The 23,916-nt window shown below is 44.6% G+C and overlaps 1 protein-coding gene across 1 annotated transcript in view; it reads left to right on the forward strand.

Moving 5' to 3' along the window:
* Window positions 1-23,916, forward strand: part of GRK3 (G protein-coupled receptor kinase 3) — a 60,904-nt gene that overhangs the window by 22,039 nt on the left and 14,949 nt on the right. The window contains exons 3-13 of the mRNA XM_041410115.1: window positions 5,481-5,554; window positions 7,999-8,100; window positions 8,908-8,982; window positions 9,875-9,936; window positions 10,898-10,949; window positions 11,562-11,653; window positions 14,129-14,228; window positions 20,427-20,505; window positions 20,923-21,053; window positions 21,785-21,879; window positions 22,711-22,818. Of these exons, the coding sequence (XP_041266049.1) occupies window positions 5,481-5,554; window positions 7,999-8,100; window positions 8,908-8,982; window positions 9,875-9,936; window positions 10,898-10,949; window positions 11,562-11,653; window positions 14,129-14,228; window positions 20,427-20,505; window positions 20,923-21,053; window positions 21,785-21,879; window positions 22,711-22,818 (970 nt within the window). The remainder of the gene's footprint in view (window positions 1-5,480; window positions 5,555-7,998; window positions 8,101-8,907; window positions 8,983-9,874; window positions 9,937-10,897; window positions 10,950-11,561; window positions 11,654-14,128; window positions 14,229-20,426; window positions 20,506-20,922; window positions 21,054-21,784; window positions 21,880-22,710; window positions 22,819-23,916) is intronic.

A 23,916-nucleotide genomic window follows, 5' to 3' on the forward strand; every position in this document is an offset into this window, starting at 1 on the left:
CCTTGATGGGATTTAGTGAAGGAATTTAATCACATTCTTTGTAATAACTGATTGAAATGAAATGCTTCTATTCTGTTCTGAGTGGTCCTTTTAAAAATCAGAATATTTTTGTATATTTCTGTTTAGTGTTTTTACTCCTACATCTTATAGAGGAGCTTTTTCTTGTGTAAAACCCGCCTTTTTCTTTCACCTTTGATATGTTGAATGCCTTTGATTTTTGACTTCAGTCAGCTGGAGTCTGCATGTTAAAAGAGACCAGAATATGAAGGATACATAGTAAATATGGTTCAGAGCTAAGTTTCCCCCATTATTTTATCTGCATGGCTTAAAAAAATTATTTATCACACATTCAGTATTCAGAGCTACTATTTCATGAGGATATTCAGAGAATCCCTGAGAGCTTTGGGTTGGAAAGGACCTTAAAGTTCATCCAGCTCCACCTTCCACTATGCCAGGTTGCTCAGAGCTCCATCCAGCCTGGCCTTGGACTCTTCCAAGGATGGGGCAGTCCCAGCTTCTCTGGGCAACCTAAATAAGGATAATTGAGTGCTTTCAGTAAATCTGTATATTCACTGCTTGAGATGCTCTACTTGTGTCAGGCTGAAGCTTTTGAGGTTTGACACAGAATTTGTGAGTATTCCTCCATTATGTCCCCAGTGTCAGTGCTGGAGGAGCAGCTCAGCTCTCCTGCTCCTCTTCCTGCAGGAATTCCAGGCGAGCACAAGTCTGGTGTTTAGAAAGAGGGCTGACCAAGCTGCAACAATGATTTCTCTGGGTGAAAAGCTATTGGAAAATAGGCCTGGAAATAAGGAGTTTTTCTTTGACAACACTTAAAACCTTTTAGCCAAAGCTTATTTTCACAGAATGATTTCTAGACCTCATTAAACAAGCTACCTGGCAACTTGCAGCCTAATTTTGAGCTCAGTTTGGTTCTGTTCTAAGGAGATTGTTCTGTGCTTCTCACCATTGGATGCACGTCCTCATGAAATACAGTTTGTTCTTTTCCCTGCTTTCTATGCACAGGAATATGTTTCAGTCTGTTATAATGTATTATTTTTAATGCAAAGGGAATGAACATTGGGCTCAATTAGGAAAGAATAGAAAAGGGAAAGGAAAGTAGTGGAATGTGTGATGCTTTCTGGGCTGGGAGGATTTTTGTGGCTTTGCACCTTGCCAGAGCACAATTCCTACACAGTTTTCCCTGGTGATCTTTGTTCCTGGAGAGGAAAATTGGTGGTTCTCTCAGTTGTGGAGCTCTTAGGTGGCCTGAATTACTCTGTGCTGTGTCAGCTCTGTGTGGGCACTGCACAGAACAGGAGCCTGAGCCTGGCCTGGCATTCTGTGACAATTGCAGGCTGGTGGGAATCACAGGTTTTATGTGGTTTTTTTTGAGACTTTGTCCCAATGTTTGTGTCTGTGACCCAGATCTGTTCCTGGTACTGAATGGATCTGAAGGTCACTGAGGGCTATTTCAGGAGGTTGAACCCACCCACAGCTGGATTTAAACACAGCTGTGCTGTAGTGTTGGTGTGGTGGCTGAGCTTTGTTCTACGTAAGAGACATTTCTGAGGAGGAGATGGCCCAGAATCCCAAAATCATTTGGGTCAGGAAATTCTTCCCAGAACCATCGAGTCCAGCCTGTGCGAAATCGCAACCGTGTCACCACTGAGTGCCACATTCCAGCCTTCCTTGGACACCTCCAGGGATGGGGACTGCAAACCCCCCTGGGCAGCCTCTTCCAAAGCCTGACCACCCTTTCTGGGAAGAAATTCCTCCTGATTTCCAACGTGACCCTCCCTTGGCCCACCTTGGTGCAGCGTGCTGCCAGTGCGGTGCAGAGAGCAGGATGTGAGACGTCCCTCCGGCCATGGCTTCTCGCTGTTATCAGAGTTCACCAAGCAGCGAAGATCACGAGAGACATCTTGGAGTGACTGAGATTGGACACCTTCAAGTGCTCTGAGCAGGGACAGAGCCTGTGTTGCAGGCTTGAGCACCATCCTGCATTCCCAAAGCTTTTCCTGCCCGGGAGCCCTTGGCCGGGAAAGGAGCCCGTGTCTGGTGCAGATGTCACTGCTGCTTTGTTTGTCAGGGTTCTGTATTTATACACAGCACGTTTTGGGAGGATTTGGAAACAGCTTGATATTTTTGTTCTCTAATTTGCTATTTTGCCTACTAGAAAGAGGCTACATCAGCGTTTTGGACCATGTTCAGGCCCGCTGTAAATAGATGCAGCTTCCTTTCAATCAGTGACATTGTGAACGCTGGTATCGGGGCTGAACCTGGCTATTTTTAGCTCTGCTCTCTCACCTAGTCACTCCTGTTTGCTTTAATAAGATTTTTATTTACTTCTGTTAAAAGGTTACTTGAATCAGATGCTCATAAAATTCCAGTTAGAATTAGATAAGTCATTTTCTCCGAGTGTTTTATGATGGAGTTCCTCGTTGTTGATCTGTTTTATTTTATTTATTATTCCGTGCTCTCAGCTAACTGACAGGGATGAAGAGGTGGTGTTGTGGCTGCAGGTGACCTTTAGACTGCTGGAGGAGGCAGAGGACAGTGCTGGCCCCTGTGGCTGCTGCCCTGGGGGGATGTTGGCAGGGCCACAGACATGAAAATGCCACGGAAGTGAAAAATAAGAAAGTGGCTTTAATCTGCTGAGTGGCCCTAGTGAGGCCACATCTGGGCTGTGGTGTTCAGTTCTGGTCTCCACTGTTCAAGAAAGACAAGGAGTTCCTGGAGAGGGTCCAGTGGAGGCCACAAACGTGATGAGGGGTCTGGAGTGTGTGGCTGGTCACCAGCAGCATTTGTGTTCTTTGATTGTGGGAAGGGCTGAATTCTGGAGACAAAAACCAGGGGTGGAGTGATGCTGTTGATTAGAGTCAGGATTTCATGCAAAATTCTTGTGGTCATGCTGGAAAACCACAATTATTTGAAATAAATACTGAAGTAAACATTCATGTTCTGTTTTAAAGAGATGGGTTAACTTGGTTCCCCTCCTTGTGCCCTCCAAGCTTGGACAGGGACCTTGTCCAGCTGGGGATGAGCTCTGTGAGTACCTGGTTGTGGGTGAGCTGCCTGACCTGAATCTGCTCTCCCCACCAGCCCATCCCTTCCTGTTTGTGAGCCTCTGATCAACACTGCAAACCTCAAAGGTGGCCTTCATCCCTCCTTGAAAGACATTTTGCCTTGGTAATTAGAGTCAGTGCAATTTGTGGCACTTGGCAAATTTGACTTGGGATTATCCATACAAAGCTAAAGGGGAAAATGGTTCTCCAGAGGCTGGGAGCCCAGAGGAGCTGGGTGCTGCCTCACACTCTGTGTTTGTATTATTGATATCATCCATCACTTTGGTGTTGCCAGAAGAAGCTCTTAAAAAATATTTTTCCTTTCCCTTAACAACCAGTGATCTGGTTGTTGCAGAAATTATATAGTTATAGCAGAAGGAATCTTTAAAGCCAAAGCTGTCAGCATCTTTATTTCATAAATAATTGCTGGTTCTTTTTAGCTGTTACTTAACGCTATCATTTTATTAATTCCTGCTTTCTGTTCCTGGGCTTATTTTTCTGTGTGCTGTTAACTGTGCTTATTGTGCTCCTCGTCAGCTCCCCCTGAACTTCTTAAAACTCCTGTCACTTACTCAATGCTGCATCTGTCACTTCGTTGTGCCATTATGTGAGAGCTGCAGTTTCTGGCTGATCATTTTTCACTCAATCCAAGAGCAGCAGTAAAGGAGGAGATTTCCTTTGTGCTGCAGGGGAAGTGCAGGGTCTATTGATAGAATGGGAGGTCGAAACAGAAACAATTCCAGTCTGGGGACCATTAGGCTCTAATTGGATTTGTCTGAATTGTAGAATCACTGAATGGTTTGGGTTGGAGGGGACCTTAAAGATCATCCATGATAGGATGGGTAGAAGCACCTTCTGCTATCCCAGGCTGCTCCAAGTCCTGTCCAACCTGGCCTTGGACACTTCCAGGGATGGGACAGTCACAGCTTCTCTGGGCAACCTGTGCCAGGGCCTCAGCACCATCACAGGGAATGATTTCTTCCATATATCTCACCTAAATTTCCATTTCAGTCTGAAGCCATTCCCCTTCTCCTGTCACTCCAGTTCCTGATGCAAGATCCCTCTCCAGCTTCTTTGTAGCCCCTTCAGATCCTGGAATGTGCTGTGAGGTCCCTACCCAGCCTTCTCTTCCCCAGGCTGGGCAGCCTCAGCTCTCAGTCTGTATATTTTGGGTATATCTGGGTTTTTGCAGCGCAGTGCCAAGGGGCCTCAGGGAGGAGCAGCCCATGTCCTGTGGCTGCATAAGCCTCTGATTGTTCCCTGTGCCATGGGCTTGGGAACCTCATCTTTCTCTGCCATAATTAAATTTAAAAAGTTTGGAAAATACTAAGCAGGGCTGGAATGTTTGGCGTGGCCTTGCTGGAAATGTGTGTTGGTATATTTTCACACTCCTCCCACAGTTGTCTTTGTGGTTTATTGTTGTGTTTTTTTGTTGTTTGTGGGTTTTTTTGGGCACCAGCCAGGAGCTGGGACCAGGCCAGGGATTTTTCTTTCACTGCATTCAGAGCTGTTTGTGCCACTCTTCAGTCTCTTAATTACCCAATCTTTGGTTCATTGTCCTAGAAAAGTTCAGTCCATTCAGCAGGATTCTGCTCCGTGCCGCTGCTGGTTCCGTCATGTGGGAAATAAGGAATTTGAATCAGCTCCCAAAATTCCACTTTTTGTCCTCAAAAAGCCAAGCTGACAGGGAGAGGTGGAGGTGCACGGTCTGGCTGAGGAGATGGGGGACTTTGGGTGGTTTGGCGCTGATGGGGACATTTGTGACACAGATTGCTGTGTGAAATTCCAGGGTAGCAGGTGCCAGCTCAGAGGCAGGGAAAGACAGAGCTTCCATGGGATGAGGCTTGTGACAGTGCATTAAAATGCTCCTAATGGAAGATTCTCATCTGCAGCCTGCCGGGGTCATGCTCTAAATTACTTGCAAAGGAACTGTAAAGACCCTGATGTAATTTATTGAGCAATAAAACCCATTAGAGGTAACATGAACCGGTAATTCTGAAATGGGAGTGCAGAAGAGGTTGTGCTTCATCAGTGAAATGTAGGTAAATCTCTTGCAAAAAAACCCCAAAACGTGACTAGTGTCTAGTTTTTACTGGGGGAAAAAAAAAAAAAAAGAAGAAGAAAATGTGGTCTGTGAAGAGGAACAGGATATTTTGGTGCATTATGGAAATGCCTCATAAAATCCTCAGCAGGTGGAAGCAGTAATGGGCTTAATACACCTGTGGGAGGTGAGGCAGGCTTGGGATCCTTTTGTGCTGGAAATGAAGAGCTGGAATCAGAATCCTAAACCTTGGCAATTGGGAATGCTCACACAGGTTTACACACCCCGTGGTGCAACTCAGGTGGTTTCATGAGCCTTTTTACAACTGTAATGAGGCAAGTTTTCTCTGATTTTTTTTCTGTTTTTCTTTCCAGGATTTTTGCTCTTTAAAGACTATTGCATGAATGAGATTGATGAAGCTGTCCCTCAGCTGAAGTTCTATGAGGAGGTGAGTGCTGGTGATGGAGGTTTGGGGCGGTGCAGGGAGTGAGGCTGAGGGAGGCTGTCCTGCTCCTGCTCCATCAGGGAATGCTGAGAAGGAAGGAGAGGGACATTAAAGCAGTGTGGACTGGTAGAAAAGGATCTGGGATGAAGCTGCTGGTGTTGGGGTGACACTGAAACCTTTGAGGTCTTTGCCCAGCAGTTTTTCACCTGTGGGAAAGGCAGCAGCGGGGATTGTGGAGGGATGAGGGGTGGGAGCTGCTCAGATGGCTCAGGAGCTGCTGTGGCAGAGGGGACACGAGAGGTGGCTTCAGATGGATGAGCTGTGCCCCTTGTCAGGAGATACCCAGTGAAGGAGCTGGCAGGCACTGTGCAGGGCACATCCCAAAGGATCAGTAATTCCAAGGAATGCCCTGGCCCTACCCATCTTCTGCTGCTTCAGGGTCAGAGCTCCATGGCTCCATTCATTCATTCCCTGTTACATTTGTGACACTGAATAAACCCCAGTGAATCCTGTCCCAGGTGCTGATTCCATGCCCATGCCTGATGCTCAGGGTGAACTAGAGCTGGGATAGCCTTGGCTGCTTCACTCATGAGCTGAGAATTTAACTTATTTCTTGCTATCAGCACAAACAGCTGGTATCAATTTGGAGATCAGTGCTCAGCAAGACTCCATTCCCCCACTCAGATCAGATACCTGCTGTCAATAAAGAATCTTTTTCTATCATTTCCATCTCTTTATACACTGAAGATATCACTGTCATAAGTAATCCGAAAAGGCCTGTTGTACCAGATTATTTAGCAAGATATTTTTGGCTGCCTCTTTATCTCTGAAACAATTCAAAATTGTATTTTTAGGTTATTAGCAAAATGTTACCTCAAAAGAATTTCAGTGCTTTGTCATGTACTTCTGGAAAAATCCCATTAAAGATATTTAAAGAGAGGTTCATTGTGTTTTCCTCTGTGACATACCGGATCCAGGAGCTTTTCCTTTTTTTATATATTTGATTTACTTGCTGCATTTATTACACATAGAATAATCTGAGTACATTGCTACATTAAAAATTGCTTGATGTAGAAGAGCTCTGTACTCCAGGGATTTCATATCACTGCAGCTGGAGTCACGATCAGGCATTTAACAGGATGAGTGATTCATCCCGATTGGTTTCAGAAGGAAAAGAAAAGAAATTAAAAAGAAAAAGGGGGGAAAATGGGGGAAAAAAAGAAAAAAAAACTTCTAAATACTTGAAAACAAATGCATTCTGATCCCAGTTTTTGAGGAGATCCTTTGGATTTCTGGGGAGCTCTGCTGAAAGCCCTGAGCACTGACTGGGGAGTTGGGTCCTTTAACAACCAAACATTGAGGGATAGGAGGTTGTGCTCAAATAAGACAATCAGATATCCATCAGGCTTCCTCCTGTACTGCTAATTATTTTGTGTCATTGCATTAATTAAAAGTGTTTCTTGGGCAAAGACGTTTTGAGTCATTTTAATTATAAATTGGTATCAAGGGGAAAGCAGCACAGATGGCAGATCGGGGTGGGACTGGTGCCTTATCATGTCAGCAAACACGAGCAGTACAGCTAGAAAGATACTGACTTTAATTAATGTTCCACCTCCAGAGGTAGGTTGGTTCCAGTTTGTCTCTTGAGAACTGGACTCGATGATCTGGGAGGTTTTTTCCCAACCTCAGCAGTGCTGGGATTGTGTGGCACGGAGCTGATCTGCTCACTGCCAGGGGTCTGGATCCCAGGGATTCACAGGCTGGTGCTGGATGGTCCAGAAAGTCACTGCTGAGTCTTTCCCCTTGCATGTTTTTTTACATTTTGCTACTTCTGGAAGAACTCTTTCCATAAATATGCTCCAGAGGACCCTTGGACTGGGTGAAGTTTTTGTTCTGGAACTGGTTGTCAGGTTTTGCTCTGTAAATGGACTGTCTTGAGATTGCTGTTTTTTCACCTGGAACACACTGATCTCCTACAGCACACCTGAGGAAACTTGATGTATTTTGTAAAACTGTCTTTTAGCCACCTTAGGTCTCAAATCCACAGTGTAGCTGAGCTGTGTGAACATTTTGAAATGTGCTTTATATTCTTTCTTGGACATCTGTACTGGATGTGCTGTGATCAGGGAATTTTTGATTGGAAGGGCCCTCTCAGCCTGTTGAGTCCCACTGTTCACTCAGCACTGCCAAGGCCACCCCTGAGCATGTCCCCAGGTGCCACATCCAGTTAAATCCCTGCAGGAATGGGGACTGCACCAATTCCCTGGGCACCTGTACCGGGGCTGGAAAATTCCAATATTAAAGGGAAATCCCAGCCTTGATTGTGCTGTCGCAGTTGATTTTTCATCAATAAAGAAAACAATCAAATGAAACTTGAGCCTTGGCCCTGTTTTGACCCAATGAGTGAGAAATCACTAGGAGATGTGTGGTGTGTGCTTGTGCTGCAGATCAAGGAGTACGAGAAGCTGGACTCGGAGGAGGAGCGGCTGTCGCGGAGCCGGCAGATCTACGACACCTACATCATGAAGGAGCTGCTCTCCTGTTCCCACGTGGGTATCCTGCCCTTTCCCCCCTGCCTGGCAGCAGGAATATCTGCTCTTCCATCTGGATTTCCCTTTGAAATCCAGGATCTGGGTTTGGCCGAATTCAGAATGTTGCTTTTTGTAATTTTGTTTTTATTTTTGAGGTGTAGAGGTTAGTGGCGTGCTGCAATTTTTATTAAACTTAGTGGGACACAAAGGGAGTATCAGGAGATTTTTCTGGTTTATGTTTCTCTAGAAATGTCTGTTTCCAAAAGGACGAAATAAATGCAGGTGTGTGTATAAAGATGTGGCTAAAGTCACTGAAAAGACACATTTTTTTTCTAGTTGAAGTTTGGGCCCATTGATCTGTTCTTAGCAGTTTCATGTGCTCTTATTTCAAAGAAGGATTTGCAGGGTGTTGTATCCTGGTGGTATCATGCTTTGGGTGGAAGGTTTAAGCTTTTTTTTTTTTTTTCTTCCCCCAAAATGTATAATTGTATTAGTAAAAAGTTCATGTCTTCTTCTGGCTCTGGAGCTGTGTCTGTAAATGGGATTTTTCATGGATTTGTTAAAGGAGGATCATCACCCCCTTTGATTTTTACCTTCCTCCTCCTCATATTCCCCTCTCCTGCCTTTCTGCTTCAGAATAATCCTATTACTGGCTCATTCTGCACGTTTCACACAATATTCACTGTCATATACCTGTGGGAGGCCCTATTGATTCCCCTTGGGGTCGGTGTTTCCATGTGGGGAAAAAGAACAACAGTGCTCTGACCTGAAATGAAACTCCTGACAGTTCCAACTGTTTGAAATCTTCTTTTTCTTTTCCAAAAGCCTTTCTCAAAACAAGCTGTAGATCATGTACAAACACATTTAGCCAAGAAACAAGTGCCAGCCAGCCTTTTCCAGGTGAGCTTTCACAGTCTGAGCATTCAGCTTCTCTGACAGAAAGTGACTGTTTAGATACTCTTTAAAGAAACAGAATAAATGGGACTGGTGCATATTCTGTGCTTTAAGTGGGATTGAAATGCTTTTCCAAGTCAAAATTACAATTTACTCTTCTTACCTATAATATTTTCAAGCACATTTAGAAAAGCAAACTATACCTTAGTGTGTGAGCAGAAGAGTTTTTATAGTTGTGTAATTTTGAGCCATTAAATGATTTAGAGTAAATCACATTCCATCAGTAAGATGCTCATCCTGTCAGGGTGAACTGAGCAATGGAGAAATAGTCTTATCCATCATGGGGGTGTTTGTAAGCTTAAGTGTCTTTTATCTAAATCTGATGTATTTTTATGTGCTGAAAAAACGTGGAGGTTGCCCCTGCCTGATGTCTTTGTGCTCCTGAGCTGTTCTGGCTGTTGCCATGAGCTGGAAATTGGTGATTGCAGTGCTGGGGGTGTCTCAGCACTACCTTGGGGGGAGGTTGGGCCCTGGCACACCCAGGGGAGGAATTTCCCTGGAAAAAGTCACCTGTGATTTCAAGGTGCTGATTTCTCAGCAAGCACAGAGAGGAGGGAAGCACCACAGAGATGAGGGAGCAGCTCTGGGAAGTTTCGGTTCCACAGGGGTGACAATTTATTGGTTAAATACATTTGAAAGAAGAATTTTTTGCCCCCACGCCCCTTAAGGTTTTCTAGCTCATGAAAGTATTTTGTGGTTGACTTCAGGGCACCTGCTCAGATTCCTAAAGCCAAAAAAAGCTAAAATGCTTTGTTGAGGCTTCTGTGTAATGGATGGGATTGAAAAAAGCCATTTATTACCTGCTTAAATACTAATTGTGTTTCCTCACCCTTTTTAGCCATATATAGAAGAAATTTGTGATAGTCTCCGAGGAAAAATATTTCAAAAATTTATGGAAAGGTATGAACGTGGAATATTACCTGAATTATCTGCCTGCTGTAGTGGGAAGCCAGGTCCTTTCAGTACTGCTGTAAATAAGGCTAAACATGTGTATTAATGCACAATTAATCAAATTAACCCAGCTTTGTGGGATATCCTGATCAGAGTCAGGATGTGTGAGTGGAGCAGCTGGAAAGCTCAGGGATTTCTCAGTCAGGGGACACAGTGGTTGGAGTTTGGGCTGAGAAAAGGCAGAACTGGTGTTTTGGGGATATTCTGTGTAATAAAGAATTGAAGGCACAGGTCTGGCTCCAGTGTCTGGCTCTGCAAAGCTCAGCTGCCACCCAGCAGCAACCCAAATCCATTTTCTAAACTGGTTTGGTGGCATTCTGTGATAATTATAAAAATGCCTCCATAAAGCTGTTATTTCTTACTTTGAAAATAAATACTTAATTATTCATGTAGGAATAAGCAACTATTTTATTATTTTTTTCCCGAAGCCTGTGGTATTGCTGATGTCTTCCCTATTTTAAGATAAAATGAGTTTAAAATGTTCCTTGGAGTATAGGGAGGTTCATTAACATAAATTGAGCTGCCTGTGTTTTTTTATAATTATCTTTCTCTTGATGTAATTTAAATGTTTGTTAGTTCCAAACGTAGTTGTTTAAATATTGAAAACCATCTTTGAATGATTGAAAACCATGCAAGGGAGCTGTGGGGACACACTGAGCACTTCCAGGGATAAGGTTATCTGCTCTCTTTCTCTCCCAAGGATGTAGAACATGGAGTGTGCTCTGCCTGGGAATTGTTTTTCTTGGTAGGGGTAAGATTACAGTTGGTGAAAGGAAGGCTGTCATTTATTAAATACCACCCCACGCCCTAGCTCAGACTAGATTTTAAATATCAGAGTCTTGACATTTCCTGTAATACTCTACACAATAGTCTCAGACAACTTTTAAACTTTTTTTTTTTTCTTTTGCAGTGACAAGTTTACTAGATTTTGTCAATGGAAAAATGTAGAGCTAAATATTCATGTAAGTACTTACAAGTATATTTATCTTGTCAGAGGCTGATACAGGAAAGAGAATGTTCAGTTTTGAATCCTGCTCTGCAAAGCCCTCATTAAGGAGGGTGGTGGATGTCACTGCTCTGCTATTCTTAGGCACAGCCCTGATGATTCCTGTCTGGACGTCCCCTCTGCCTTCCTCAGCTAATAGAATTTTGATTTTTTAATGGCTGAAAGAGCTGAAGTGCCAGAATTGCTGCTCTTTACCAGCCCCAATCCCTGTCCACCTCCCTTTCCCACTCCAGTCAGTGATCCCAGCACCCTGTGAGCCCCTTCCCTTGGCCTCAGCTTTTGTCCCTCTGCACTTCTGTGTGACAATTTGGGCTGCAAAAATAGCCCTGAGTGAGACTGGCAGATTTTGGGAACACAGCCTCATTCCCCTTGGTGCTACTTCACACTGTAGTGCTTCCAAGTACATGGAAATATCAACAGTAAGGAGCTCCTTTTCCAACACTAAAGGCTGTTGAATTACAGTTGAGGATCTCAACACATTCATGGATCATTTAGATGTTTTCACAGTAAGTTTTTTAATGCTGGAAAAATGAAGGTTTTGTTTTGTTGTTTCTGTTCCCATTTGCAGCTGACCATGAATGATTTTAGTGTACATAGAATAATAGGAAGAGGGGGATTTGGTGAAGTGTACGGCTGCAGAAAAGCAGACACTGGAAAAATGTGAGTATCACCCACTCTGTGGCAGATTGTAAACTCTGGACTAGGGAGGAAATCCTTCCAATCATTTCTTAGGAAATCACTGGGAAGCAGCATCACGTTGCTGTAACGTTCTTTGTGATGAAGTTTAACCCCAAAATTCTGATTCCTGGCTCACTGCAGGCTCAGTGGATCCTGTTCCATGCCAGGCAGGGGCTCAGTGTCACACAGCTCCTGGGCACCTGGGAATGTCCTGTCAAAACCAGGGGAGGATGTAGATGTGTTAAAATCAGCAATTCCCTGGATCAGAGGATATTCCTGTGGAACCCATGGTGGCTGCTCAGGTGTCACCTGCTCCAAGTGGAGCTGCAGGAAGCTGTCCCCAAATCTGGGCAGTCAGGGCTGTGCTAGAGCCCATTCCCAGTGTGCTGCTCCCAATTTGGGGAATTCCATCTGTGCCTGCCCAATGTGTGGTGAAAGCAGAGATCCCTGCTGCCATTTGGAAGGGAATATCCCACTGCTGCACTTGTGCTTCCCAGAGCTCTCAGTGGGAGCTCCCAGGTCAGCCCTGGGTGCTTTTTATTCTTTTTGTGATCTTACCATTCACACACCTCCCCTGTTCATCAGATTTCCATTTCTAGGCATCATTGTCCCAGTGTGTTCTGATTGAACATCTGGGCATGGATTTAACCAGTTCTCAATATCAATCCATTTCTTTATTTACACCCCAGCCTTTCATCTTGCTTTTCTCCCAACAATTTTAGCCCATAGCCCATCCTTAAACATTTCCGTTCCAAATGAGCAGGGCATGTGTGAGGTGCCCTGTGGCTGGCTCCTTTGGCATTACGTGTGCCTGACATCCTTGATAATAATAAACTTCTGACTCTTAGCAAGTGGAAGACATCTTAATGTTGCTATTATTATATTCAGTATTTCTGCAATGACTTCAAGTATTTATATTAATACTCTTACTAACAACACTGGCTTTATTCTTGCTTTGGTACTTTTTGTCCATGTACAGTTCATTCATTTGTCCATGTACAAAAATAAACATTTTATTTAGCTTGAGGCACGCTCAGCAGGCAGTTCTCAGAGTCCCAGCCATCTCCATGTCTGAGCAGGGCTCTGGCAGGAGGTGGATAAACCCTTGGGAAGTGAGAAGGACAGGAAAAGTGAAGCAAAGGACAGGTTTTATTAGATATAAATAGAGCAAAGGGAAGTAAAATGTGTGAAAACAACCTTCTTTTTCAAATATGAAGCAAAACTTAAGCTGAGGTTCAGCTTCTGGGTAGAGGTTTGGTTTAGTTCTTTCTTGATCCAACCCTGTGTGCCCATCCCTAACCCAGCTCCCATCCCCTCTAGGCTGCCTCTGCTGCACTTAGAGCCTGCAGACCTGATTTGGGACAGGTTCCCAGAGAAGCTGTGGCTGCCCCATCCCTGGAAGTGTCCAAGGCCAGATTGGATGGGGTTTGGAGCAGCCTGGGATAGTGAAAGGTGTCCCTGCCCGTGAATTTAAGGTCTCTTCCCACCCAACCATTCTGTGATTTCCATCAGCCTTGAACACTCTCAGTGCCTCTCTCTGGTCAGGGAAGGGTCAGGGGTTATTTTTACTCATCCTTCACAGACTCCTCAGCAGGAACACATGAATATATTCCCAGTCTGGAAACTTAAAATTCACCCTCACTCCCCCACTCCCAACACATTGATTGATGTCAGGAATGACGTGGCTGTTTTTGGGAACTGGAGCTCCTGAAAGGTGAGGTTCTGGGGCTGGATGGGGATGGGCATTGAAGCACTGCTGTCATGTGGTGATTTCCTAAAAATCCATGAGTTCCCATGCCTAGGAGTCTTCTGTGGAGGAGCACACGTGTCCTTCTCACTGATGTCTATTAATGAACTCACCCAACAGCTTGGAAAAATACCCAGCCTGGATCATATCCTCCCGTGGTTGGTGGTTGTTAGGGTAACATCCTTTGTGAGCAAAATTTTATTAATTTGTGTGGCACAGATGGTAGAAGACTAAAAAAGCTTTCTTGTGTGTATCTGACTTTTTTTCTGAGTAGAAAGAAAATTAAGGAAAAAAAAAAATATAAAACTCAGCATGTGTTCAAGATATTGCTTTCCTGATAGAGTTGAAACTGTTGGAATTAAATGGTACCATACCAGAGTTTCTGTTATTTAATTCCTAAGGCAGATCCTTGCTTGTAGGTATGAGAAAATGAATATATGTTGTGTAATTCCTATCTCGCTGCGATGGTTTGGACATGGAATTATTTGTTAAAGCACATTTCTCTGTCAGGAGGCTTCTGCTGGAAATGTGTTAATTCTGGGAGATTTTGGAGGTTTTGTGTTTGGCCTGAAATGATGTTTTTAGTCCTGGGTTTAAGTCTTTCAGGAGCTTGCTTACAGGATCCTGTGAATGTGCATGGCCTGGCTGCCAGTCCTGACAGAGGAGATCTTTGGTGCTTTTTCTAAATGTTTGTTTTGGTTTTTTTTCAGGTATGCAATGAAATGTTTAGATAAGAAGAGAATCAAGATGAAGCAAGGAGAAACATTAGCCTTAAATGAAAGAATTATGCTGTCTCTTGTCAGTACAGGAGTAAGTATCACTATGTTATTCTTCCTTCCTTCCATATAATATAAAAGCTGTTACATATAATGCATATTCCATCAATTCCCTTGTGTGACATGCAAAAATTAAACCCCACTGGAGCCTCCCCCTGATTCTTGCAATGTGTCTGAAATGAGAAGGGAAAAACCAAACTTGCTTGATCAGTTTGGGTCCTGCAGAATGAGCATCTTTGCTGCAGAGGCTTGAGGGGGTGCCCATTTCTGAGGTAATTCATCCTCCCACCCTCCTGACGTTTTAAATATCCATATTAAAGTATTTTTGTTTGAAACTTTTCCAAAACACGATTCTGTCTTGTAAAAAAGATTTTTTTTTTTGTGTAGTTAGATAGTACTTTGGTGGGATCTAAAGTGCTCCTGCAGACAAAACTCCAGTTCATCTTCCCTTTCCTGTTACTCTGATATCCAGTTTTTCCCTTTTTGTTTTCTGTGTACTGTAGCTGAGTCAAGGTGCACTGTTGTATTTGCAGGGACCCTCGTGGCAGGAAGGAATGATAAATCTGACTCTATGTTCTCAGAAGGCTAATTTATTATTTTATAATACTGTATTATATTAAAGAATACTATACTAACTATACTAAAGAATGCAGAAAGGATACTTACAGAATGCTAAAAGGATAATAATGAAAACTTGTGACTCTTTCCAGAGTCTCAACTCAGCTTGGCAGTGATTGGCCAATGAGTGAAAATAACTCACACCAATGAATCCAATGAAACAATCTTCAAACACATTCCACATGTGAGCACAGCACAGGAGAAGCAAATGAGATAAAAATTGTTTTCCTTTTTCTCTGAGGCTTCTCAGCTTCCCGGGAGAAAAATTCTGGGCGAAGGGATTTTTCCAGAGAATGTGAATGCCACGGTGTACCAAGCCATCTGTTCTATTTATAAATTGGATTAAAATGAGACAAATTGAAATCTAAAGCTGAAACCATCACTGGTGTGTGCAAAAAGCCAGCAGCTGCCTGGTGTTGGCTGCCCAGCCATGGGGTCACTGGCTGGTGGCTGAGGTGTGCTGGGCTCAGAGCAATTCCAGGCAGGATGGGAGGTGGCTCTGCCCTCCTTGCAGTGACACCGTGGTTGCCATGGCTACGGGTGATGCTGGCAGGAAGGTTCACTCCCCTCACCTTGTGGTGCATGAATTAAACACTCAGTGTGGGAGCACAGCCCCTGTGCCCACAGACACGGGAGGGGTGAGGATGAGGAGGAATTGTGTGTGGCTTTGTGCAAGAGCTGTGCAAAGAGCAGCATTCCCTGATGGCACAGAGCAGTGGCCTTTGTTCTGTGACACCAGGGGATCTTCTCTGTGGGACAGACCTTGAAGATCCTCATATCCAGGCATTATCCCCACACTGCCATGGTCACCACTAAGCCAAGGAGAGCTTCCAGTTCCTAAAGGGGCTCCAGGAGAGCTGGAGAGGAGCTTGGGACAAGGGAGACTGCCTTCCCACTGCCAGAGGGCAGGGTTAGATGGGATATTAGGAAGGAATTATTCCCATGAGGGTGGGCAGGCCCTGGCACAGGGTGCCCCGAGAAGCTGTGGCTGCCCCATCCCTGAAGTGTTCCAGGCCAGGTTGGATGGGGCTTGGAGCACCCTGGGACAGTGGAAGGTGTCCCCGCCTTGCAGGAGTGGAACAGGATGAACTTGAAGGTCCCTTCCAACCCAAACAATTCTGGGATCTGGGATTTATCCCTTCAGGCTTTTTAATCAAGTTACCTGTTTTCACCAGAGATAAGTTGTGGTTTGTCCACGTGTGTCAGGATTCCTGAAAACCAGTGGGGAGTGGGTCTGTAGTAGAGATTAGACAAGAAATCGAGGCAAATGAGTAATAATTGTCCCATTAACTTTGATTTTTGATTCTCTGGCTCCAGCACTGGATGTGAATTTGCATGTCTAGAGATTCCAAGAGAAAATAGTTCAGGAGTTGCTGGTGGAGGCAGTTTTCTCACAGGCCAGCACACAGTGAGGCTTCAAGCAGGAGCAGCAGCAGGAGGAAACATTTGTTACTTTTGTTAAGGATTAGCAGCTCGTTAGAGTGACATTTCTCTCAGATTCTCAGAAATCTGAAGGACTTTGAAGGGAGGTTTTGTACAAAGTGCTGCTCATTCAGGTCAGGTACACCTGGGCAGGAGAGGTTGGAGCACTTGGAATATGCAGAATGAGATAGGTTTGAAGGTGGTGGAATAAGAGAATTCCTTCAATCCCTGAACAGAAGCTGGGAGGCTGCAGTGGCTCATGGTGTGCCCAGGGACAGCTCTGCACTGCCCAGAGCAGAGTGGAACTGGGAAATCCATCACAGTACAATTAGTCATTTAACTGGGAATCCAGATGTCTCTGCAAAATGCATAATAACAGCTGTGCAGATGACACAGCTGGTTGTGTAATCAGCTCTGTTAATCCACCTCAAGGCCTGGCATTCCCCAGCACCCTGGAGCAGGGAGCTCCCATGCTGGAGTCGGTCATGGCTGTGTGGTGAGAGCAGCTTTCCATGGGTTTGGAGGGAGAAGCAGTTTTCAGTGGATTCAGGAGAACAACAAGCACCTCTGCAGAGCCCCTGGAGCCTCTTGGATGGCCCTGGTGGCTCCAAACTGGGCTCTGCAGGGCTCAGTCTCTGTCGGTGCCTTTGCTGTGTCACTGTGGTGTAACGGGGACAAACTGTCACTGAGCTTTGGGTTTCCTCTTCTGCAAGGCACAGGCCCCATCTTCCCCTCCCACAGGCTGGAAAGGCATTGTGAAATCCTTGGAAGGTCACAGAGCAGGGAAAAGATTTTACTTTCTGTTAAAAGAAAAAGGTATTTAATTTCTGCAGTAGCTAATATTTGCCTGATTTCTGTTGAAAACTGGAACATGGAAATCACCAAGGTGGTGATGGACACTATGAAACCAGCCAGTCCCCAGGTGCTTGTGGAAGGAATGATTATTCCATTAATCTTATCCTGAGAGTAGGAGGGGATCATTCCATCTGTGTTGCAAAAGACCAGGGGCTGTGCAGGGCTGTGCCTCCTCTCTGTTGTGGCTCCCAGTTTTTTCTTTCTATAAAAAACCTCAGCAGCTCAGCTGCCTTACCCAGATCTTCTTGAGATGATTTTACTGATGGCTGCATTCAAGATTTCCTCCAAGGGATGAGAAATACAATCCCAGAATATCCTCACTTGGAGGGCCCTGCCCAGGACACCCTAGGAGGTCAATAATCTGGTTTTTTGGAGCAGAGCAGGCACTTGGTTGGTTTTCACTGTTTCAAGCACTGACACATCTTTGGGTGACATGTCAGGACAGAGCTGCCCTCCAGTTAAACTGGGACACAGCTGCTGTGTGCTCTGCACACCTTTGTCCCCTGTTTGCTGTCACTTTGTCCCCAAAGCCCAGTGCTTGTTTTTCTGGGAAGAGTCAAACAAAGGTTTCCTCCTAGAGCACTTTTTAGTGTGCTGATGTCTTTAAAATATCACATTTCTGGCTTTTTTTAATGGTTGCTCTAATATTTTTTTTCCTTCCACATGATTTATTGTCACAAATTTGACTTCAGCAGTTCTCTGGATTCAATCCAAGATTGTTTGGATGTAAGGAACTCTTTCCAAACTGGTCTTAATTCACACGTTAATGTCATAATGTTGCTTATTTTCATCAGAGCATAAAGTTGACTGCAATGAAGAATTGCTCTCCTGGGAAATCGTTTTTATTGCTTTATGTGTTCTTTAAAAAAATAACTGTAGGGTGGTTTTTAATTTTTTTTTTTTTTATGCTGTAGAATACTCTTTTGCTGTGTTTTTTTGTGTCAGGAAAATACTGCAGTACAGTTTTTCTCTCTGTTAAGCAAGGAGAGGGTAGTGATGAAATTAGGAATGCTTGCACCAAAATGAGTTATGCATCACATTTACACTTCCAGATAACTCCTATTTTTAAAATCCATAAAAATATAAGCAAGCTATGTTCTGATGTAGAAAAACCTTTTTATTTGTCTATGTGTGGTGTTTAAATTCTACCACTAAATCCTTCTGGGTAATTAGATTGCTCTGAAATTTTAGGAGCCCTGCTTGGGGACACTTCTGAATTACCCAGTCGATGCAGGAAATTAAGTTAATAATTCTGCTAAAGCTGCTGTTGTGAAGTTAAGTGGCAGCTACAGTAGTCCCCAGCACAGAGTTCATAACCAGAGGTGCTGTCTTGTGTTAGACACCACACCAGGCTCCTTATTTTTAGGGCCAGTTAGGAATTCTTTCCTGGATGTTGTGCAGGTGTTTGACAGCCATCCCTCCTGTTTTGGGGGAGCAAAACAAAGTGCAGTTGGGTTGGAGAGGGGCAGGATGTACCCTGGTGTGGCATTCACATTCTCTGAAAAATCCCTTCACCCAGGATTTTTCTCCTGGGAAGCTGAAAAGCCTCAGAGAAAAGGGAAACAATTCTTATCTCATTTGCTTCTCCTGTGTTTTACTGGTCTGGGATGTGTTTAGAGGTTGTTTACCAACAAGTGATTGTTTTATTAGTTTCTGATGTGAATTGTTTTTACTCTTTGGCCAATTAGTGCCAAGCTGTGTCAGGACTCTGGAGAGAGTTTTTCATTATTATCTTTTTAGCCTTCTGTAAGTTTCCTTTCTATATTCTTTAGTATGGTATTCTTTAATATAATATAGTATCATAAAATAATAAATTAGCCTTTCGAAAACGTGAAGTCAGATTCATCATTCCTTCCTTCATTGGGACACCCCACAAATACAATATCCTGGCGCTGTGGGGATCCCTGAAATATAAATTATATATGTAAAGATACTTAAATAATATATATAAAGATATAAATATATTTATAAATATAAGATTTATATACTATATTATTATATAGTATATAAATATATTGTTTATATAATATTTGTAAGATTTATAAATTTAGAAATGCAAAGAAACCTTTCTATCTCAACCCTATGGGAGGGTGGAGGGGCTCTGAAGTGTCCCTGTCCCTCCCTTTCCTCTCTCTGGAGCTGCCCCGTGCTGCCCAAGGCCGCCGTGTTTTTCTGTTTCTAAATTAGGAAGGGAGCAAGTTCCTGTCAGAGATTCCCAGAGCTTTCCCTGCTCCATCCTGCAGCTCCAGGACTTTGTTGGAGCCACGTGAGGCTGTGCTTCCTGCGGGGTGTCCAGGGCTGCTCTGCCTTTGGGATCAGATGTGGGATGGGCAGCCCAGCCCAGGCTGGCCTGGAGCACAGCCATTCCCAAAGGGATCACTGCAGACCCACCAAAAAAGGTGTCCCTGCCCACGGCAGGGGCTTGGGATGAGATGAGCTTTAAGGAGCCTCCCAACCCAAAGCATTCCATAGTTCCATCCCATATGGCTTTGGAGAAGAAGTTGAGGAGGTGACAGCCTCCTGGTCGTTAGCCAAGAGCCTCCTTGTGTCGGGAATAGTGTGGCCAGCAGGACCACAGCAGGTCCATTCCTCATGGAAAGGGTTCTCCAGCCCTGGCACAGCTGCCCAGGGCAGTGGTGGAGTCACATCCCAGGAAGGATTTAAGATCTGTGGATGTGGCACTTGGGGAGAGGGGTTAGTGGTGAATCCCTCAGTCTCAGAGGGGTTTTCCAACCTCAGCAATTCCATAATTCTGAATTAGCCCTTGTATCCAGCACAGGCCTGGTGCAGAGGAAGGTCTGCCAGCTGCTGCCATGGGGTTTTGAATGTGTGTCCTGGAGGTACCAGCACACAAGCAGACCTTGGGAACAAAGATGTGTTTTTCCAGTGGAATTTTTTATGGCTGCTTGTCTTAGACATGGGGTGAATTGAGGCTCAGGTGCATCAGGAGGTGAGGTGAAACCCATCCCTGCCCTGGCTGCTGTGCTCTGACCTCCTAAACCTGCTCCCACAGCCCTTGTGTTGTGGGTTTTGCTGGATCTGGATGTTGCTGTAGCTGCTCCCTGAACATTGTAACGCTCCAGAATCCCAGCTCCTGCCTGGTGTGTTCACATTCCCCCAATCCTCAGTTGGAAATGCTGCAGGGGGCCAAACACCTTGGCTGTCACCTGGGCAGGGCCCTCACAGGGGGACAGAGGTTACTAGTGAAGCTGCATTTCAGGAGAGAACTTGGGAATACTGGCAAATAGCACAGGAAAAATACCAGATGTATTTTTAGCTTCCCTGGGTTATACTTTGCTTTTTGCCTGAGGTGAAACTCTTTGCTCTTCCCTTGCAGGACTGTCCTTTTATAGTCTGTATGACCTATGCCTTCCACACCCCTGACAAGCTCTGCTTCATTCTGGACCTCATGAATGGTAAGCAAGGCTTGTTCAGAGATGATGATGATGATGTTACAGAAATTTTGGCAGGGAGATTGCTGAGATGGTTGGTCCCTCAAGCCTGGGCTGCTCTATGAGCTGATTTATTCTGCTCTCCACAAACCCATGCGTGGTACAGCCTTTGCTTATGTGGAAATCCTCTGCTGGGTTAGTCACTGAATGCAAATGTTTATGAAATAAATGCATTTTAAAATGGAGTTTCAGACTGATCAAATCTCTGTATGAACTTTCTCAGCTGTTTTGTCACCACACAGATTTGCAGAGGGTGGGGCTGTGTGATCTTCAGGTAATACGAACCTACAAAAGCTGAGCTGTTCCCCCACAGTGTCACCCTGTCTGCCTGCAGGGTAAGATTTTACTGTTCACTTAATTGCACCTCAATTCTCGTTTCAGGAGGAGATTTGCACTACCACCTCTCCCAGCACGGAGTGTTTTCTGAAAAAGAGATGAGGTTTTATGCTACTGAAATCATCCTGGGGTTAGAGCACATGCACAATCGCTTCGTGGTGTACAGAGACCTGAAGGTAAGGGCTGCTGGGTGCCTGAATCCACACAGCCCTCAGATAACTTCCATGGATTACCCTTCCTGAAACCTTTCCTTGGCAGGATTATTTCTTTATCTGCCAGATTTTTGTACTGAGTTTTCAAAGTCCTTCTAATCTGTGCCATTATCCAGTTTAACCACCCTGGGAGAGGCTTCCTGGGGGTCACAGTAAATCCTGTGAAGTGTTACTGATCTCCCTGATGGGAATAATTTAGAGGATAATAGTGTATTTCTGGGAGCCCTGAAAGAGGGACAGCAGCAGGAGAGGTGCTGGGGGGTTTCACTGGCACTTGGGAAATCAAGGACAGGTCCCAGAGAAGAGTCCCTGGACCAGGTGACAGCACAAGGATATGAAAGTCTGCCCAGAGACTGAGAATAAAAGGTGTAAGAACCACACACAGACCCTGCTGTGAAGAAACCAAAAGCACCTTGAGGCCAGAATGGATTATTCATTTATTTCCTGCTTTGTGTTCAAACCTTGCCTGGTTATTCCCTCCTGTTATTCAGTATTTCATAACCTGTGGAGTTGATGGTAGTGCTCCGTGAGAACGTGGATTTTTATCTAGGAAGTGCCTGGTATATTGATGTTAAATAAAAGAAGGCAATTACCAATTTACCAGGGAGTATTGATGTTTGAGTTGCTGTGCTGTGAGAGTTTGCAGTTGTCACCTGGGGAATACCAAGCACTCACCTCCTTCTGTTGGTTTCCAGCCTGCAAATATCCTGCTGGATGAACATGGCCACGTGAGGATATCAGACCTTGGGCTGGCTTGTGACTTTTCCAAAAAGAAGCCACATGCCAGTGTGTAAGTATCATGTCTGGGAGCTCTGCTGCACATACAGGTAGTGCTAAATCCATCCTGAATTTGACTTTATAACTTAAGTTTGCCTGAAGGGGAGGAATGACACTTGTGTGGCCCAGGCTTGCTGAGCTGGTGGCTGTAATGAGGTTTTTTGGGCTCCTCTCCCTGTTTTCCTGCACAGTTGTAGCAGCTGATGTGTAGGCATGGCTGGGAGATGACACATTATTTCGGGATGATTCACTGCTCAGAGAAGAACCTGACTGAGTTAAAGTACCAGATTGCTTTAATTGTCCCAACCTGGTAATTAAATATTCCCAAACTGACTAAAATCCTGGATTTATTGTGTCTTTCTGGATCTTCATGGAACTGGAAGCAAATTATGTTTTTTTCTGCTTCTCAGCATCAGGATGTAACTGGGATCTGAATTCCTGGAGTTGGGTGTGGATTCATATCTTACCTGGCACGTTTCATTCTTAGATCCTCAATTGCCCTGATTTAGTCTCAGAATTTATGCAAAAAGGGAAACTCCAGCCTGTCACACCTTAAGAGATTTGCAATTCAGTAGCTTCTTGAAAAAAAATCCGTATGTTTTGAGTATATCAAGGGTAAAAGCAATACCTGGTGGCTGCTTCTTAGTGGTGCCCAGGGGTGAGTTCAGGAGTGCCCTGTGCTCACACAGGTGACCCATAAAACCCATTGGAAGCAAAATAAAAAGGTTAAAATGAATTCTTTCCAAACTGGGCTGTCTTATTGAGAGAATACTTGTTTTTAATGATTTTTTCTCCACTGATAATGTTGGATGTAATGAATGCTTTGTGCTGTTGTGCTCTGCAGAGGAACCCACGGGTACATGGCCCCCGAGGTGCTGCAGAAGGGCACAGCCTACGACAGCAGTGCTGACTGGTTCTCCCTGGGCTGCATGCTCTTCAAGCTGCTGAGGGGGTGAGTGGGGCTCCTGCCTTGCCTTTGGGAGCCTGGGGGCCTCTCTGGGTGTCCCTTGGAACAGCAGGACATTGTGTGCCACAGATTCTTTCAAGTGATCCCTCAGTGCTGGCCCATGTGTGACAAAACCAGGCTTTTTCTTCCAAACCCAACCCAAGCATCCTGTAGTAGCTACAGGTGTGGGGCATGAGGAAGGCACTTCTGTCTGCTCTTTGCACTGCTGCAGGCAGCAGTTTGCTCCTCTCTGGCATTGTTTTGAATGCTGAGATGTTGATCCCTGGAGTGCTCCAAGCAGCCCTGTTAAATCATGGGCTTTGTGTTAGGCTGAGACCTGGTGTGGAGAAGCTCTTGGTTGCACAGGTTCCTTTTTGGGTGCTACTCAGCCTTCCCTCCTGCAGGGTTTGGGCCAGGTACAAAGTGTGGATCCTTCCATTTGCTGAGTCTGGCCTGTTACCTTACCAGTGTCCAAAGGTACACGATAATTGCAGCTTTGTCAGCAATTACCTCCTCATTAAACTTACGTGTCTAGAATTGATTAATGCCATGGGATTTATCTGAGCAGTCAACAAGCACTGATGGGCAAGTGCTTGTTGGAAATGGCATCCTCAGTGTTAATGGAAACCAGAAGAAATCTGAGGCTTTTCACAGTGCTTCTCTGTAAAGGTTGATCATTAGGTCATCCTGTGTCCTCACACATAATTAATTATAAGCTTTTATCTCCATGCAGACACTGTACAAAGGAAGGTCAGTGTGTGACTTGTGAATTGAACTCTAGAACTGTATCAATTTAACATTAATTGTGCACGAAGCAGACTATGTAAGGGTGCAAATAAAGAGAGAAGTGGTGTTAAAATTGCCAGTCTTTGGGCTGTGATTGTCCCTGGCAGAGATGTTCAGGGTGGTATCAGTGCTCAGCCAGATGCCAGAGCATTATTCACGGTGAACTCTCATTCCTCATCTGTTCTGAAGCCAATTAAACACATCCCAAAACAAGGGCTGGGCACATGGTGCCATTTCTTGGTATTTGGTAAATTTAGTCTGGCACAGAATCTGCCCATAAGTCGCCAGTGAATCATTTTCTTCCCTGATCTACTCAGA

Source organism: Onychostruthus taczanowskii, unplaced genomic scaffold, assembly GCF_017590055.1.
Source record: "Onychostruthus taczanowskii isolate IOZ18803 unplaced genomic scaffold, ASM1759005v1 scaffold32, whole genome shotgun sequence".
NCBI classification, from domain to species: Eukaryota; Metazoa; Chordata; class Aves; order Passeriformes; family Passeridae; genus Onychostruthus; species Onychostruthus taczanowskii.